This window comes from Heterocephalus glaber, unplaced genomic scaffold, assembly GCF_053883595.1.
Source record: "Heterocephalus glaber isolate CG9 unplaced genomic scaffold, H.glaber_assembly_v1.0 deba00000331, whole genome shotgun sequence".
Taxonomy (NCBI): Eukaryota; Metazoa; Chordata; class Mammalia; order Rodentia; family Bathyergidae; genus Heterocephalus; species Heterocephalus glaber.
Genome location: NW_028258142.1, coordinates 60,509,897 through 60,524,860, shown reverse-complemented (window position 1 = coordinate 60,524,860; position 14,964 = coordinate 60,509,897). Strand labels below are relative to the sequence as shown.

The following is a 14,964-nucleotide window of genomic DNA, read 5'->3' as shown; positions in this document are numbered from 1 at the left end:
TGAAAAACTGGACTAAGTAGAAAAATGGCTAAGATAATATAATTTACCAAATTTACAGAAGAGATTAGAAACAAAAGCATAAGCAGGATTCTATAGAAGAATGAGGTGAAATTGGCAAAGAGCTACACCCATAAAAAGCAGCCCACTCAGATGGGGAATCTTACCAAATGTGAAAAGCTAATACCTTCATATCATCCCAGAGACACTGTAGAAAGGAAAATGTCTAACTTCTTTATTTGAAGTGATACGAAAACCTGACAGAAATTAAAACTATGGAACTACTACTACCAACCTCATTTACAACTATCAATGCAAAAAAATAAAATATCAAAAATTTGCAGAATCCTACAGCACATTTAAAAAAAAAAGAAAAGAAAAAATACATCCATTAGCAGTGTTGTGAACTTCTAGTCCAGCTACTCAGGAGACAGAGGCAGGAGGATCTCCCGGCCAAGGAGTTGGGGCTGTGTTCATGAGGTGTCTGCCTAGGTATCAGTGTGGACGCAAACCTGGAATAGCCCCTGTGGTCCAGCATGGGCAAGAATGGGGCTACCTCATCCCAGAAGAAAGAAATAACTCCCAAGGCCAAGTGTGATGTTTTCTACCAATCAATGCAAGACTATGTCTATGTTAGGGAAATAATCATATCAAAATATTAGGAGAAAAATTATATATCAATGTCATGGATACTTAAAAGTCATTTGATAAAATCCAGCAACCATAATAAAATGAGAAAAAAGTACTTCCATAACATATGACCCATAACTCAGTACAAAAGGTGGCATCATGATGAACGGCAAAACGCTTACAGCATCTCTACTAAAATTAGGCAAAGATCCATGATGGCCACTCTCACAATGCTTACACATTATATTTGATTTACTGGCAACACAGACAAAGAAAGGCAATTAGAAGTATAAGTAAAGGCATAAATGAAATGATTACTATTTGCAGGAATTATGATCATAACTAAAAAACCAAGAAACTCACCAACCACAAAACTACTAAATAAGATTCACTAAGTTTGTGACAAATCAGATAAATATGCAGAAATCATTATCTTTGATATATACAAATCACAACCAGATAGAAAATACAACGGAAGCAAAGACCCATTTACAATAGCAACAGAAAGATTCCTAGAAAGAAACCTAAAATATGCAAGACTTTCATGAAGAAATGTTTACAAACCCAACAAAAGCTTTCAACCAATAGGAAAATATGCCATGCTTTTTTTTTTTTTGGTACGGGCATTGAACTTGGGTCCTTGTGCCTGCGGGGCAGGTGGTGGAACCACTGAGCTGAGTCCGGCCTCGTGCTTTTTTTTTTTTTTTGGTTAGGAAGACTCCGCATCATAAAGGATCCCCAATTTAGTTTATAAATGGTGAGTGCCGGTCCTCCCAAAGTGGGGTCAAATGTGCAAGGATTGTATGAAGGGAAAAGGCTGTGGGAAAGGAAATAGGGAGGCAGCCGAGGAAGGCTGAGAGGCCAGACCATATGGCAGTGAGGGGAAGGAAAGGCTGGCTGGAAGCTTCCAAGATGGCTGGGGTCTGAGGAATGTGTGGGATGCCTGGTGGGGGGTTCCTGTGCCTAAGCCATTCCCCTCCCTGTGGCAGGAGGTCTGTGGAACATCCTCATAGTCGCCACAGTTCACAGCACGTATCCATCTCTTCACATGGGCTCAGGGCACAACTCTTCACGGTTCTCATGGCTTTGTCTTCCTAAGGGAACAAACACGAGGCTGTTGAAAACAAAGACCCTCTTATGTGCTTCCTGTAGGTCTTGGGTGCCAGAGCTGCCATTCATCCTTTCTCTCCTCCACTTGCCGTTCTAAATTCACCTCACTCTCAGCTTCCACTTGGGCTTATCTGGTGCTGGGGCCCAAAACATCTTGGGGTCGTTCCTGATAACAGTGAGTGTTGAGGAACTATGGGGAGCAAAGGGGGTCTCTATTAGTTCTTAAACTTGTTTTCTTACTGATAAAATTTTGCTTTTTTCATTCATTAACTTCTTCTTTGTTTCAGTTTGTTATTTCCTCCCTTAATTTTTTTAGATTCTTAGTTCCTTGTTTAAAATGTATTTAAAGCTATGAATTTTCCTCTGGCTTCTATATCCCATATTTTTGGTGTTTTCTTTTCCCAGAATAGGGATCTAGCTTCATGAGGATGAAGTGCTGGCCCTATTAGGACCGAAGAGGTGTCATGTAGCCAACCTGCCACCAAGTGGCCAGTTGTTCTCAAGGGATGGCTCTATGTCAGAGGCTGTGTTGGTCTCTGTTGCTGACAGGATGAACATTCATGAGAGTTGCGGTAACTGGTCAATCTTGGTGAGTGGGAGTCCCCATGATTGGAGCTATACACGACTTCTATTTCCCACAGCGTGGCCATTCAGGTGCCCCTCACACCAGTTCCGCTGCTTCAGTTGGCTGAGTGATTTTGTGTCTCTTCCCTTGTAGATATTTTCAGCAGGTGTTTAACATATGACCTATTGTTCAGCCACTTGGCTCTACCACAGGTAACTTTGTTTCCTTTCAGAACCCACTGTGTCCAGGGCCCTGGCCTGAGGGCCAAGCCATTGGCCACTGCTTGGGAATCCCAATGTCTTCTCATCTCAGACCACTTCTACAAGTGGATGACTAGGTGCTCCGTGCACAGTTCTGCCCATTCGGAAGATCTTCCCTGGATCAGGCTTATGGGGCCATCTCTGAATCTGGCTCTATGTCCCTGCCGAACCCCACATAGGAGCTGACTCACCTGTAAACCAAGGTTGGGCTATTTCTCCTCCTTCAGCTAATTGTGTGGGATGCTCTGTTTCCATAGTTGAAAACGGGAAACAGCTTGATGTATCTGGGGCCTGAACTGCCTGCAGGGTAGCTTGTCTGCCCACTTTGGTCTGCTCAGGTTGATCCCAGGGGTACTGTGTCTGTTCTTGGGCTCATTGAATGACTTGAGGGTCACAGCAGGGAGTACAGTCACTGTCTGTTCCTGGCTTCTACCAAGGCTCTGTAACATGCCAGGAGCTGCTTCTTAAAGGGCTCTGGGGTTGAATTCAGGACTGTGCATCAGTTCCTAGCTCCAGGGTTGCTTCTACCAGATGTGATCAGAGGTGAACTGGAACTTCTCTAGGAACGAATTCTCATTTCTGAAATGTGGGGTTTGAGCTCGATGATTTTATCATTTCCTCTGATTCTCACATTCTGTATTCTTCTGCTTCAGAGTAAAGATGGCATGAAGCTAGAACCTAGGCTCCTTAGAGAGCCTTGGAGGACGCGTGCTCAGTCAAGATGGTACCGTCTGTTGTATTGACACGAGGGCCAGCGATCTTCTTTGAGCAAGCATTCGAGAGTAACCCTTTTGCCTTTGCAGGCCATATGGTCGCTGCTGCAGGCACTCAGCTCTGTCAGTGCGAAGGCAGTCACAGACAACCACGGACGAGTACACGCGGCCCGCTGACTGGGCTCACGTGGCAGCTTGCTACCTTCTGGCTTGGATCATATGCCCTATCTTCTCACCACCTGAAGTCCGGCAAAGAGAGGTGAGGGAGAAACCACACTTCACTCATGTAATTTTATTAACTACAGGTACACATATAACTGCTCTTTCATATCTAAAAATAATCCAACAAGTTATAATTTCAGGCTATACATATTTTCATTTAAAGAACTAGATTTATAAAATATACATTATAATCAACATTTTATCTTCATTCATCAGAAGCCTTAAGGAGAGTAGCATTCTTCTTATATTTTTCTGCCATCTCTCTAATGTTTTCCAAAAGATCTTCAGACACACATTCTTCGTATTCTCTATCAACTTTAGTAATCTGCTCCTCAAGATGTTTCTAGTGAAAATAAGCAATAATTAATGTAAGAACATAAATTTTGTGAAAAGTGTGAAATTTACAAACAAGAGTGAAATGTTTGTAAGTGAAGAACAGAAATAAAAAGAATATTCTTTTTTGGGGGGGCAGTACTGGGAACTGAACCTAGGGCCTTTGCAGAACTATATCCCCACCCCTTTTCTTATTTTTCATTTTGGGACAAGGTCTTGCTAAGCTGCTGAACTGCTCAAGTTGGCCTTGAACTTGCAGTCCTTCCGCCTCACCTCCCAGAGTACTGGGATTATAGTCATGTGCCACCATGCTCAGCTGGTTTTTAGGGTTCTGCACAACAAGGTGGAGGAATACTTTTATTGCTGATCTTTTTAGCTATGTGAAAAGTGAGGATAAAGTTAAACAAACTTCATGTTTCAGGAATACTTTGTTCTATGTTTAAGTGAAATTATAGAAAGAAAAACAACTGATGCTCTTTCATCTTAATCTTAATGAAACCCTACATGTACTAATATACTTTCAGTGCAAAGAACATCATTATTCACTGCTGATGTAAAAAATTATCGTATGTTTTTGGTACTGGGGATTGAACTCAGGACTTCGAAAGGCAGGGGTGGTGCTGCTGAGCTAAATCCCCGACCCTCACTGTATGTTGTTTATGTGAGCAACACTGATTATTTTATAAAATGAATGTGTTCTACCCCTTACCACAGTACTAGACAGGATTCTTCTGATAAATTTTTACTAGATGTTTTCAGTAGAAATAAAATTTATCATTTAATTTCTATAGAAACAAGCGGAAATACATCAAAGATTTAAAAACCTTTCTTAGAATATAGGAAAGACTTTCACAGTTACCTCCATGGACCCTACGTGCATGGCAACCATCTCTAGAAGACGCTGCAAGTTATTTCCCACTTTCCTTCTTTCTTCAGTTGTGGTCTGCACCACTAGTTGGTACCTGTGGGATAAACACTCTTTTTAAGTTGCCTAGAAAATAAATTAATATATCATATTCATATATGACTCAGGTGCTATTTCCATATTCAATAAAACCAAGCTGTGACTGGTCTGTGTACTACTTAGTATATATGGAATTCATAGAGGGCCAGATTTCAATCACTGACATAGAAATAACATTTTCAAAGATGCTTGGCAAGCAATAAAACCAAACAGCACCAGAACCTCATGCTTTAACATAGAATGTTACACTCTTTTTAATTTTTTTGCGGTGCTGGGGATTGAGCCAGGGTCTCCAGCATTCTAGGCAAGAGCCCTCTATCTGGGTTACATCCCCAGACCCTAGTGGCCTTACCTCAGTTTCCAAGGGGTCACAAAAAAAATTTTGAGTATGGTGAATACATATCTTACCTTTATTCAAATCCAAAACAAACTGGAGATCAAATAAACCGTCACTGAGTTTTTTAACCCTACACTACAAACAAGGAAATGAAAAGGTGTGACTTTCTGAAGCTTGGATTTGTAACTTCAATGTAAAATATTTTCAGTTTAGGGGCTTGTAAGACTTTTTTTTTTTTTTGGTACCGGGAGTTGAACTCAGGACCTTGCACCTGCCAGGCAGGTGGCCGAACCACTGAGCTAAATCCCTGGCCCCCTTGTAAGACTTTTAAAAAGTGTATATATTTATATACATATACATAGAACACTATGAATTATTCAGAATGTTGACTTTATATAAGTCTCACAAGAGATTTGCACAAAGGCAGAGTACTTTTTAAAGAAAGGATGTCATCAGGTATAGTTACTAGAGTATGGCTAAAATTTTTTCTATGTAAATTTAAAAAATCATGTAGTGACATGAGCACAGTGTAGTAATCTAAGCATAATGCAAATTTCATGATGCCAATTTCTTCCCCGGTGAATGCAGGAAACAGCACCTCGCTAAATCCAGACATAAAGGAGTGTGAGCCCACACTTCGCGGGTCCATACAGTGCCTCAGGTCTTGGCACCTGTGATCAGCCACTACTTGTGCCCACATCCGGACTGAGAAGGTTCCACCCCATCCCACATAAACCTCCCTCCGGCTCTGCACGGAAGCTCACAGGTGCGGCTCTCGGATGCCCACTTCCCGGAGCAGACTGCGGGTCTTTTTAAGGTGAAAGGTGCCGTATTTACTATAGCATTTATGTTTTTCTTAACTATTTGATGTGTGCATGGCTGAGCTAACATTTTATTAGGTTCTCACCATTTGTTCATGTATGTCTTTGATGGAGCTTTTGAGTATTAGGCCCCAATACCAGCTTTCCCATGAATCCTGTGATTTTTACTGCATTATTCTGCATCGTGTGGTGATTATTAGTAAGGCAAATGTGATGTTACAGTAGGCTATGATTTACAGTATAATCACATTTTGATAGAGAATAATCCTAACTTCTAGGAAATATAATTAAAATAGATGAGAAGCTTAGTGGGGTTTATTAAAATTTACTACCACGTGGCCAGTTATTTAAGTTGATTTAAAATTATATGCTATTTTAGGGATTAAAAGCCATTTATGAATTCCATGTAAGATGAATGATTTCTCGGTGGGCGAACTGTGGTAGGGTGCACTTCGGGTTTTAAACTGTTCTATTGAAGTTGTGGTCACTACTCTTCAGTCCAGACAGCTTTATAATTCAAACTAAAGGGAAAAATTAGACCTGGTTTATCAGAAACGTAACGCCATCAATCCAAAAGTGAAGCCGTGACTTGTGGCCAGGGAACTTACTCCCGCTGCACGGCGTCCAGCTCATTCATGGCCTCACTGAGGCCCTCGTTAACGGCGCTCTCCAGCAGGTGCTTATGCTTCTCCAAGGACTCAAGCTCGCTGGCACATTTCTCATCCTCTTCCTCCGCTTCCTAGAAGGGGAAAGGGGAAAGTCACGGTTATGTGTTTGCCATGTTCATATTTTACATGCTCAAGGTGAAGTTAAGAAAATTTAGGGGAAGCCTTAAAAAAAAAATCAGGTTGCATCATTTGTATTCTCAGGCGTAGTGCTTTACATGTGGGAGACTTTAAATGCTCCTTTGGGAATTCTATGCCACAAACACATGTGATGTGGCCCTATCAAGATGCCTGGGTGGCACTGTATGTAGCAATATTTTCAAGTCTGACTTGCAGGAAATTTTGATACTATTTTTCATGAGCATAAATCAATCTAAGTCATTATTTCACACTGACTATGCACAGGCAAAGCAGCCCTAATTCATCAATTTCTAGGTTTGTAAGATGAAATATGTGTGAGAATCATAAACTCGTTTAATTGCTTCAGAAAATACACTCAAGCCTTCTCACGAGGATATCTGATGAACTGAAAATGATGGCTAAATGTCTCAAGCTTCACGTGTAGATCATGTTTTGTGGTGTTTTCTCCAGGTTTCACACTGCTAACAAAATGTGTAAGATAACAGGGGTCAAGAAAAAAGTTTGCAATTCCTGATACTTTGTTGGCATAACTGAGTAAAAAATAATGATGCAGTTAAAATTTTCACTTAAATTGTGGACGCAGTAAAGAATTGAGTGATCTGAATACTTTTCTAAGTACAATGTCAGACAGACAGTGGAGTGAGTAGTGGAGAATCAATCTCACTATATTCCCCGCCTGCTAGAGTTCATAGGAGTGGTCTTTGGAACTTGGCCAGGCTGGTCTGTTCGCAGTGACCCCAGATCAGCAATTACACACACAAAAGACCCTGCTGGGGCTCAAGCTTTGGGAGTGTGCAACACCAAATCTCTACAGAAAGGTAGAAAAGGTGTTTGAAATACGGTCTTCCCAGGATACTGAGTCCCGTACCGGTACCAAGCACAAAATATCAGTTAACAGAACCGAAAATGTGTTCTATGGTGAAACAGCCCTAATCCAGGAAAAAGTCCTTTAAAAGACAAAATAAAGCACAGTAATTCCTTACAATGAACCTCGGAATAGAGGACTAAAGTAAAAGACTAAAACACGAGGTATAGGGTATTGCTGAAAGGTCCAGTTTCGATGTCAGGCGCCTGTGTACCCATCCAGTCCACCACGGGAAGGCCCTGCTGACCCGAACTGCCAGCAGCGCTCTCACCTTGACCTTCTGTTGGTATAGGTCATCCAGCTTCTGAACTTCCTCCTTCAGAGTCCTCACGCTTCTCCTGCTTTCTGTTATCATTGTATTCAACTGGGGGGAAAAAACTCTGGGTGAGAAATCATAACTACACATGGCAGAAATTTTAATAAGTTACTGAACTTTTATTTTTCCCATCAACTAATTGAACCATGTTATTTCTTCTGGTCCTTTTAGGGTCTCTGTCTAACCTATCATTTGTCTCAAAATTTTATTATTCCTTAAAGAGGGATTAATTTCAAAGAAACTTTAAAGATACACTGGCATCTGTGGTAGTGCTTTATAAGCTCATATTTTATAAGGATGTTATTAATAGTCATTACCAATTTATTCATAAGTATGCAATGTTTTTCTTTTCTAGCTTCATTAGACTTTCTGTTTATTAGCTTTATCTTCATTAGGCTTTAACTATCTAGGTTTCCATTTGCATATTAAAGAAAAGTATTTATATTAATTTTATTGGGTAATTCTGCTATTTGGCTATAGTCATGCATTCTTCCAAAGAGGAATAAAGTAACCACAGTTAATTGTGTTACAATTTGGGCTCTGAGGTCAGTTGAAATCAAAACTGAAAGTTTTTTTTAAAAAGTGGGGATAAATATAGCCAAGGGGCACTGTACTCCTGACCTATGCCCTCAGCCCTTTTTATTTTCTGAGAGAGGGTCTTACTCAGTTGCCTGGGCTGGCCTGGAATTGTGGTCCTTGTGTCTCAAGCCTCCCAGAGCACTAGGATTACGGGTGTGAGCCATCAAGCCAGGCTTCTTATGGCCAGTCTAAACCGCTTTTCCCAGCCTGAAATCCTGGCAGCACCGAAGTCTAATGCAGAGCAGTCTATTGATACACTGTGCACTACCACGCCCTGTTCATCTGGACCTTCTTGATTTCTTTTTTTAGTTTGGTACCGGGGATTGAATTTGGGACCTTGCGCTTACGAGGCAGGCAGTGGAAGCACTGAGCTAAATCCCCAGCCCCAATTTCTCTTTCTTAAGCTTCACAAATGGACTGCTGAGCTCTGTCTCTGTCTTCTGATCTCTTTTCTCCATTTTCACTGCAAAATCTTGGTTTGGTTCCTGACCACTTACTGCCCAGCTATCATTTGGTCTCTTAATTGAATGTTTCTAGTGTCACATGCCTCTAACCTATTCTCGGAAATGCCATGACTGTCAGCTTGCTGTCATACATAGGTGACTAGTATTCTTTTTTTTTTTTTCATTTTATTGGTACATTTTAGGTATGCTGATGTTCATTATTGGGAATTTGTACTTTTACATAATATAACTTGGTTCTTCTTTCTTCCCCATTCTCCTGCTTACTATTCTTTCTTAATAATCTTCAGCGGCCCCTACTGCCTACAGGATAAATTCCCCCAGTCAGTAAGGAACAGATAAGCTCTTCTCGGTCAGCTTTTTGTTTCTCCAGGCTCTTCCCATATCCCGCTTCTCACGGGACTCCAAGACCACCCTGTGCTCCTTGGTTCCTGGATTCCTTGGTTCCTACTTGTTAGTCACAACTTAGGGCGGCTCCCCCTTCCTCCACAGAGGGCCCGGTGCAGACATTAGGGGTGATCTGAGAATCCACAGCTGCTCTCTTTACACTACAAAATGTTATGATGGGAGAGTTGTTTGTCATGCCCATTGTCCCAACTGACTGAGGGAGTTCACAGGGCGTGCACTGTGCATATCAGGATTATCAAGGTCAATTATAGTACTAGGAACACAGGCACTCAAAACTATATTTGCTGAGTCAACTTCAGTGACAAATATTTAACTTTAACCTTTATGTCTATATTCATAAGTACGATTGGTTTAATTTTCTTTCTTTTTTTTATTTGGAGTCTTGCTTTGTAGTCCAGGCTGGCTTCAAACTTGCAGTCCTCTTGCCTTAGCCTCCTGAGTCCTGGGATTACAGGTGTGTGCCACCACGCCTGGCTAATTTTCTTCTTTTGTGATGTTTCTGTCAGCTTGTGCTATGAAAGCTATCCTGGCCTTATGAATGGTATGGGTCTCTATGCTCTATGATGATTCATGTAACATGAAAATTATTTAACCTTTTATATTTGAAAACTATAAAAAAATCACGTTATTGTATCTTTTTTGGAAAGCCAACTGTATTTTTATTTACTTATGTATGTTGACTTTTTGAATCAACTTTAGCATTTGCGTTGTTATAATCCATTGCATCAAATTTATTTAAACAGATTTTTGCTACACTGTCTTATTTCATAATTCAAACAGATCCCCACCTTCTCTATAGACTGTCCCCCTTACTTTATATCTTCCTGCTTTTACTTGAATACTTTTGGCAATTATTCTTAAATACTTTTCAACTGATTAGTTTCATTATTCCAATTTATTAGTATCTGTATAACCTTGATTATTTCCAATTGCTTTTTTTTTTTGTGTGGTAGTAGGGATCAAATCCATGGGCTCTCTGGCACTAAGTTACGTCCCCAGCCCCTTTTATTTACTAAATTTTAGGGTTTGAGACAGGTCTCACTAAACTGCTCAGGCAGAACTTGAATTGGAACTCCTCTTGCCTCAGCCTCCAAAGCTGCTGGGATTATAGGTATGCTCCACCCACCTAGCTTCCAATTGCTATTTTGTCCTATACCTAACTGATAAACTAACTGTCAAGCAGAAAAGTTTTAGTTAGTGTCTTAAGTGTATGGGGTTACTGATTACTCCTGCCCCAAAAACTCTTCCCTACTTTGGCTTCTATAGCATATTCTCTTCTGACTGACTTCCAACTATTTTGTTCACTTTCACGTATTTTTCCAGAGTCTCCTTTCTTGCCAATCCCTTACATGCTACTCCCCTCAGGATTGCATCCTTAGCCACTTTCCTCTGCACATTCTAGGAAATACCATCCACATCCATGGATTCAGTTATCGTGTGCCCAAGGACCCTCAAGTCTGTATTTCCAGCCCAGGGTGGTGAGTCTGTCACTTCAGCCTCCACCTGGATGTCCCACAAATGGCAAAGTTCCACATCAGCACTGTCCTAGTCACCCTCCACTCTCATTTTTCCTCTTCCAGGTAAGAGCACTGTAGTTCATTTAGTTGCCTACACCAGAAACCTGGAACTTCTTCCCTGCAAGCTTGCACATTTAGACAGGAAGTCCTTGGGCTTCACCTTTTTAGTATTCCCTAAACCCATTCCCCTTCCTCTATTTCTACACAAATACTTGGCTTAGACTCTTGACATTTTCAGGGACATCTCTTCTAAGACACATTTTCTTACAGCTCAAAAGGTTTTCCAAACATGCAAATCGGATTAGCATAACTGCACTCCCGCCTTCCCCAAAGGGAAGTCCCTGAAGGCTGCATTTATTTATCTTCAGAACATCAGTATGAGGCCCAGACTATAGTAGTCATTTTATCACTTCTTTCCCCAACTTTCCTGCTGTACCCTTTAAAAGTTTTAAGTCAATTGGAAAGATATGGCTTGTGTCTAGATGTCCCCAAAGCCTCACAGGCTCATAGGTCGGGCTTTTTGGAGGTGGTTGGACCTAGAGTGTGTGATTCTGGGATTAAAGGTGTGTGATCACTATTTAGGGTTTAGCATAGTTCTGGGTGTGGACAATGGAAGCCCCACCCTGGGTGTGGCAGCACCAGTCAATAGGCTTAGAGCTTGGATGGACTAATACAGGGAGAGAGGGAAGGCGGGCCTGCTGCTTGCTCTCTTCTGCCTGCCATGAACTGTTTCTCCTCTGTCATGCCACCCTGCCTTGGAACCAGGCGACTATAGATTGAAACTTCTATAAACTGTGACCCAAAATAAACCTTTCATTCTTTAACTTGTGGGAGTCAGGTATTTTGCCTCAGCAATGAGAAAAAGTAACTAAGATAGTGTTCAGTGATGAGGTCCCTACTGTTTGGAATTCATACCTTTTTGGGAATCTCCAGGTTTAGTGCCAATTTCAGCAAAAAAGGAAAATTAAACTGAAGCAGGTAAAAGAAAGACTTCACCTCAAATAGTTATCATACCCAAGGAGCACTTGTGAAGGCAGTCCTAATTCCCCACCTTCTTTCCACGGTCTGACATTCCAGAAACCCCAAGTCACAGTAACAGTAGTATGATAAAATCCACTCTCCCTCTCTTTCTTTTGAGACAGTCTCAAAACTACTTTTAAAATGGAATTCTATAGGCACTGAGTTCTCTTGAAACTCTGAGGTCCAGAATGAAAACTTGGTAAAAACAAACTTCTTAATCTACCAGAGCCTCCAACTGCTAATGACATATACCTACTTTCAAGGTAGCCACCTCAGATCTAATATAAAAAAATATTAAATTATTTTATGTTAGGAAATTTTCTCTAATAAACGCACAGAGACAGACAGACATACACACACACACACACACACATAGACAGAAATTTTGTTTCAGACCCCTTCATCATACTGATAAGTAAAGCATAGGATGTTTAAATTACTTACGAAGTTATTCTAAATATTTCTCTCAAGGTTATACCCACTTTGTTCTTTTGCATAATTTTAATAAAAACTTAATTCCTTTGGAGTCAAAGAACAAGTTATTTTTAATTTTATGGCTAAGAAATCTTTAAGAGTCTCTTTCATTACTTACTTGCTCTAAAGTATCCTCCAAACCCATTTTCTTATTCTGCGCTTTATTAATTTTTTCTTCATTTTCATTTAGGAGTTCCTTGAGAGGTACCTATAAAATACAGAAGAATGTGGGTGACATAAGATGTGTAATTACAAAATTTCTTATGCAGCATCTGTACAGCTGTGATGAGTCATTTTTGGAGGAAAAAAGCCATGACATTTAAAATCTTGAGATATGCACAAGACAAAACCAATTTTTAATGTAACTTCTATAACTGAGGAAGATCAACTACTTTTTGTTTTGAATCCTTGCAAAGTTCAAGATCTCCTCATCTATTCTGGAAATTCACTGATATTATGCAAACTTTCTGCAAGTATGCTAAGTTTAAAGTGGTATTTTCTGGAAAACAATTTACACGTATAAGTTGTATTTTTTTTGTATATCCTTCTATTGGTACATTTTAGGTGTACAGTATAATGACATTCATCACTGGGAATATGCACCTTTACCTACTCTCTTGGTTCTTACTCTTAAAAGCTGTATTGTTGTTACAGTCTCCAGATGCATAACTTCTCTTAATCCTTTTCAACTGTTTCGTCTCATAATTCTCTGCTCGTTTTTTCTTTTGTTTTTCAAACTGTATCTAGCTTTGTTAAGATACTTTTCGTAAACAATCATGGCATTTCAGGAAGGACGTGAGCACACAGCTGTTACCAGTACACAATAACTTTCCAACTCCCTTCTTGCATGCACTACCAAAGTCTACTGAAGCCTTCATTTGCTGCTCTGAATGGGCGAAGTTGAGAGTGAGGGCTGACTTTTCACATTCCGCATGTTAACCATTTTTCACAAGCCAGCCCCAACTTTCAGGAAATGAAATGAAAATGGGAGAATCATCAATCTGAAGATCCGCTGTCTAGAGAAGGGCCCACTGCGCTTTGCTGGACACCATCTCAGTGTCACCGGCAAGGCCAGCTTTCCTGACACACCGGTAACGCCACTCTTGGGGTCAGGTCCCAGTAGGTCTCTGGGCTTCAGGCAGTCAGGTCTACGCTGATGGGAGGGGAGGAGGACCCAAAATGAAGTGGGTTTTCCCACTCTGCCAGGCATTGTGCCAAGGTGGCTGTGTGCATCAATGCCTGGGAATCCTTCTTCCTGGGAGCCACGAGGAGGTCTCTCAGCACCAGCAGGGAGAGGTGATTCCCGCCACGGGTCCAGCTTCAGAGGCACTGTACTGGTGACATGCGCCTTCCCCAAAAAGCAGCAATGAAGCGTTCTGTGTGCTGACAACCTAGCTTAAAAAAAAGTAAAACAAAATTCTGCATTTTAATAGATTGGTAAAGAATAGTATTTAAAACTGTACAGTTACCAAAAGCGCACTCTTCACTTGGCATCTCCAGCCCCTCCAGTTTTCTGTGCCTGCTGTTTGATTTTCCATTTTTGGCAGGGCTGTTCTCGTCCTAGCTAGCATCACCTTTTCCCTCTGGGCACCTTCTCTGCCAGGGCCTTTGTAGTCTTGGGCTCTGGCTCCGGAGGAGCAGGTTTAGCAGATGGCCTTGCAGATCCCGGAGGCTGGCCCGCCACCTGGGCTTTATCTCCCTCAGTATCCCCCTCCACTTTTCTCTTGGGCGTGGCAGCTGCGGTGCCTGATGCAGGGATGAAGTGACGCTCAGCTTTGGTGGGTCTGGGGGGGGTTTTGCCTCTTCTTCACACTGCTCTTGCTTTTATTATGTTGACCTTCTGTTCTACTGATTCCTCTTTCTTTTTTTGTGGTGCTAGGAACTGAACTCAGGCCTTGTGCAGGTGAGACAAGTGCTTTACTATTGAGCTCCATCCATAACCCTTTTTTATTTGGGACAGGACTTGGTAAGTTGTCCAGGCTGGCCTCAAACTTGTGATCCTCCTGCCTCCACTTCCCGAGTAGCTGGGATTCCAGGTATGTGCCACCACATCTGGCTATTGACTTTATTTCAACACTAAACTTTGTTGCTTCTCATTTTCTTTTATTGTGTTGAAATCCACATTTAAAAATGATTAGAAGAAATGGGTTAGAAGAAATTTCGCTTAATATTAAATCTTTTAAAGTGTGCAATTTAGTGGCATTTAGTACATTCAATATTTTATAAATAAAACCTCTAATTCCACAAGTTCTATTACTTCAAAAGAAAGCCACATATCTCATTATGTTTTACATCTTTGGAACCTGAGCTTTAACTTTGAACTTTTTTTCTTTTCTTTTTTGGTGCTGAGGATAGAACTTGGGCCTTGCTCATGTTGCTCTCAGCTGCAGCCCTGGCCCCCACCTGCTCCTCTCTGAAAGATACAATGACTCCTTACATCTTCTTTAAGAACTTCTCCTCAAATATATAACTCTTGGAGTTGTACTTTATTGATTCTTTCTCTACCATTTCCAGAGACCAAAGAAAAATTTCCTTTCTGAACATATGCATTCTTTTTGCACTGGGT

The 14,964-nt window shown here is 41.0% G+C and overlaps 1 protein-coding gene and 1 pseudogene across 2 annotated transcripts in view; both read right to left on the bottom strand.

The window, feature by feature from the left end:
* The window catches only part of Ndc80 (NDC80 kinetochore complex component), a 39,906-nt gene continuing 24,942 nt past the window's right edge, over positions 1-14,964 (bottom strand). For both annotated transcript variants that reach the window (XM_004853185.3, XM_021265191.2), the window contains exons 13-17: positions 12,517-12,606; positions 7,895-7,987; positions 6,561-6,691; positions 4,690-4,792; positions 1-3,840 (exon numbers count right to left, since the gene is read on the bottom strand). In XM_004853185.3, coding sequence (XP_004853242.1) covers positions 3,703-3,840; positions 4,690-4,792; positions 6,561-6,691; positions 7,895-7,987; positions 12,517-12,606 — 555 coding nt within the window. In that variant the 3' untranslated portion in view covers positions 1-3,702. The remainder of the gene's footprint in view (positions 3,841-4,689; positions 4,793-6,560; positions 6,692-7,894; positions 7,988-12,516; positions 12,607-14,964) is intronic.
* On the bottom strand, positions 12,615-14,205 carry LOC147830165 (non-histone chromosomal protein HMG-17 pseudogene; annotated as a pseudogene).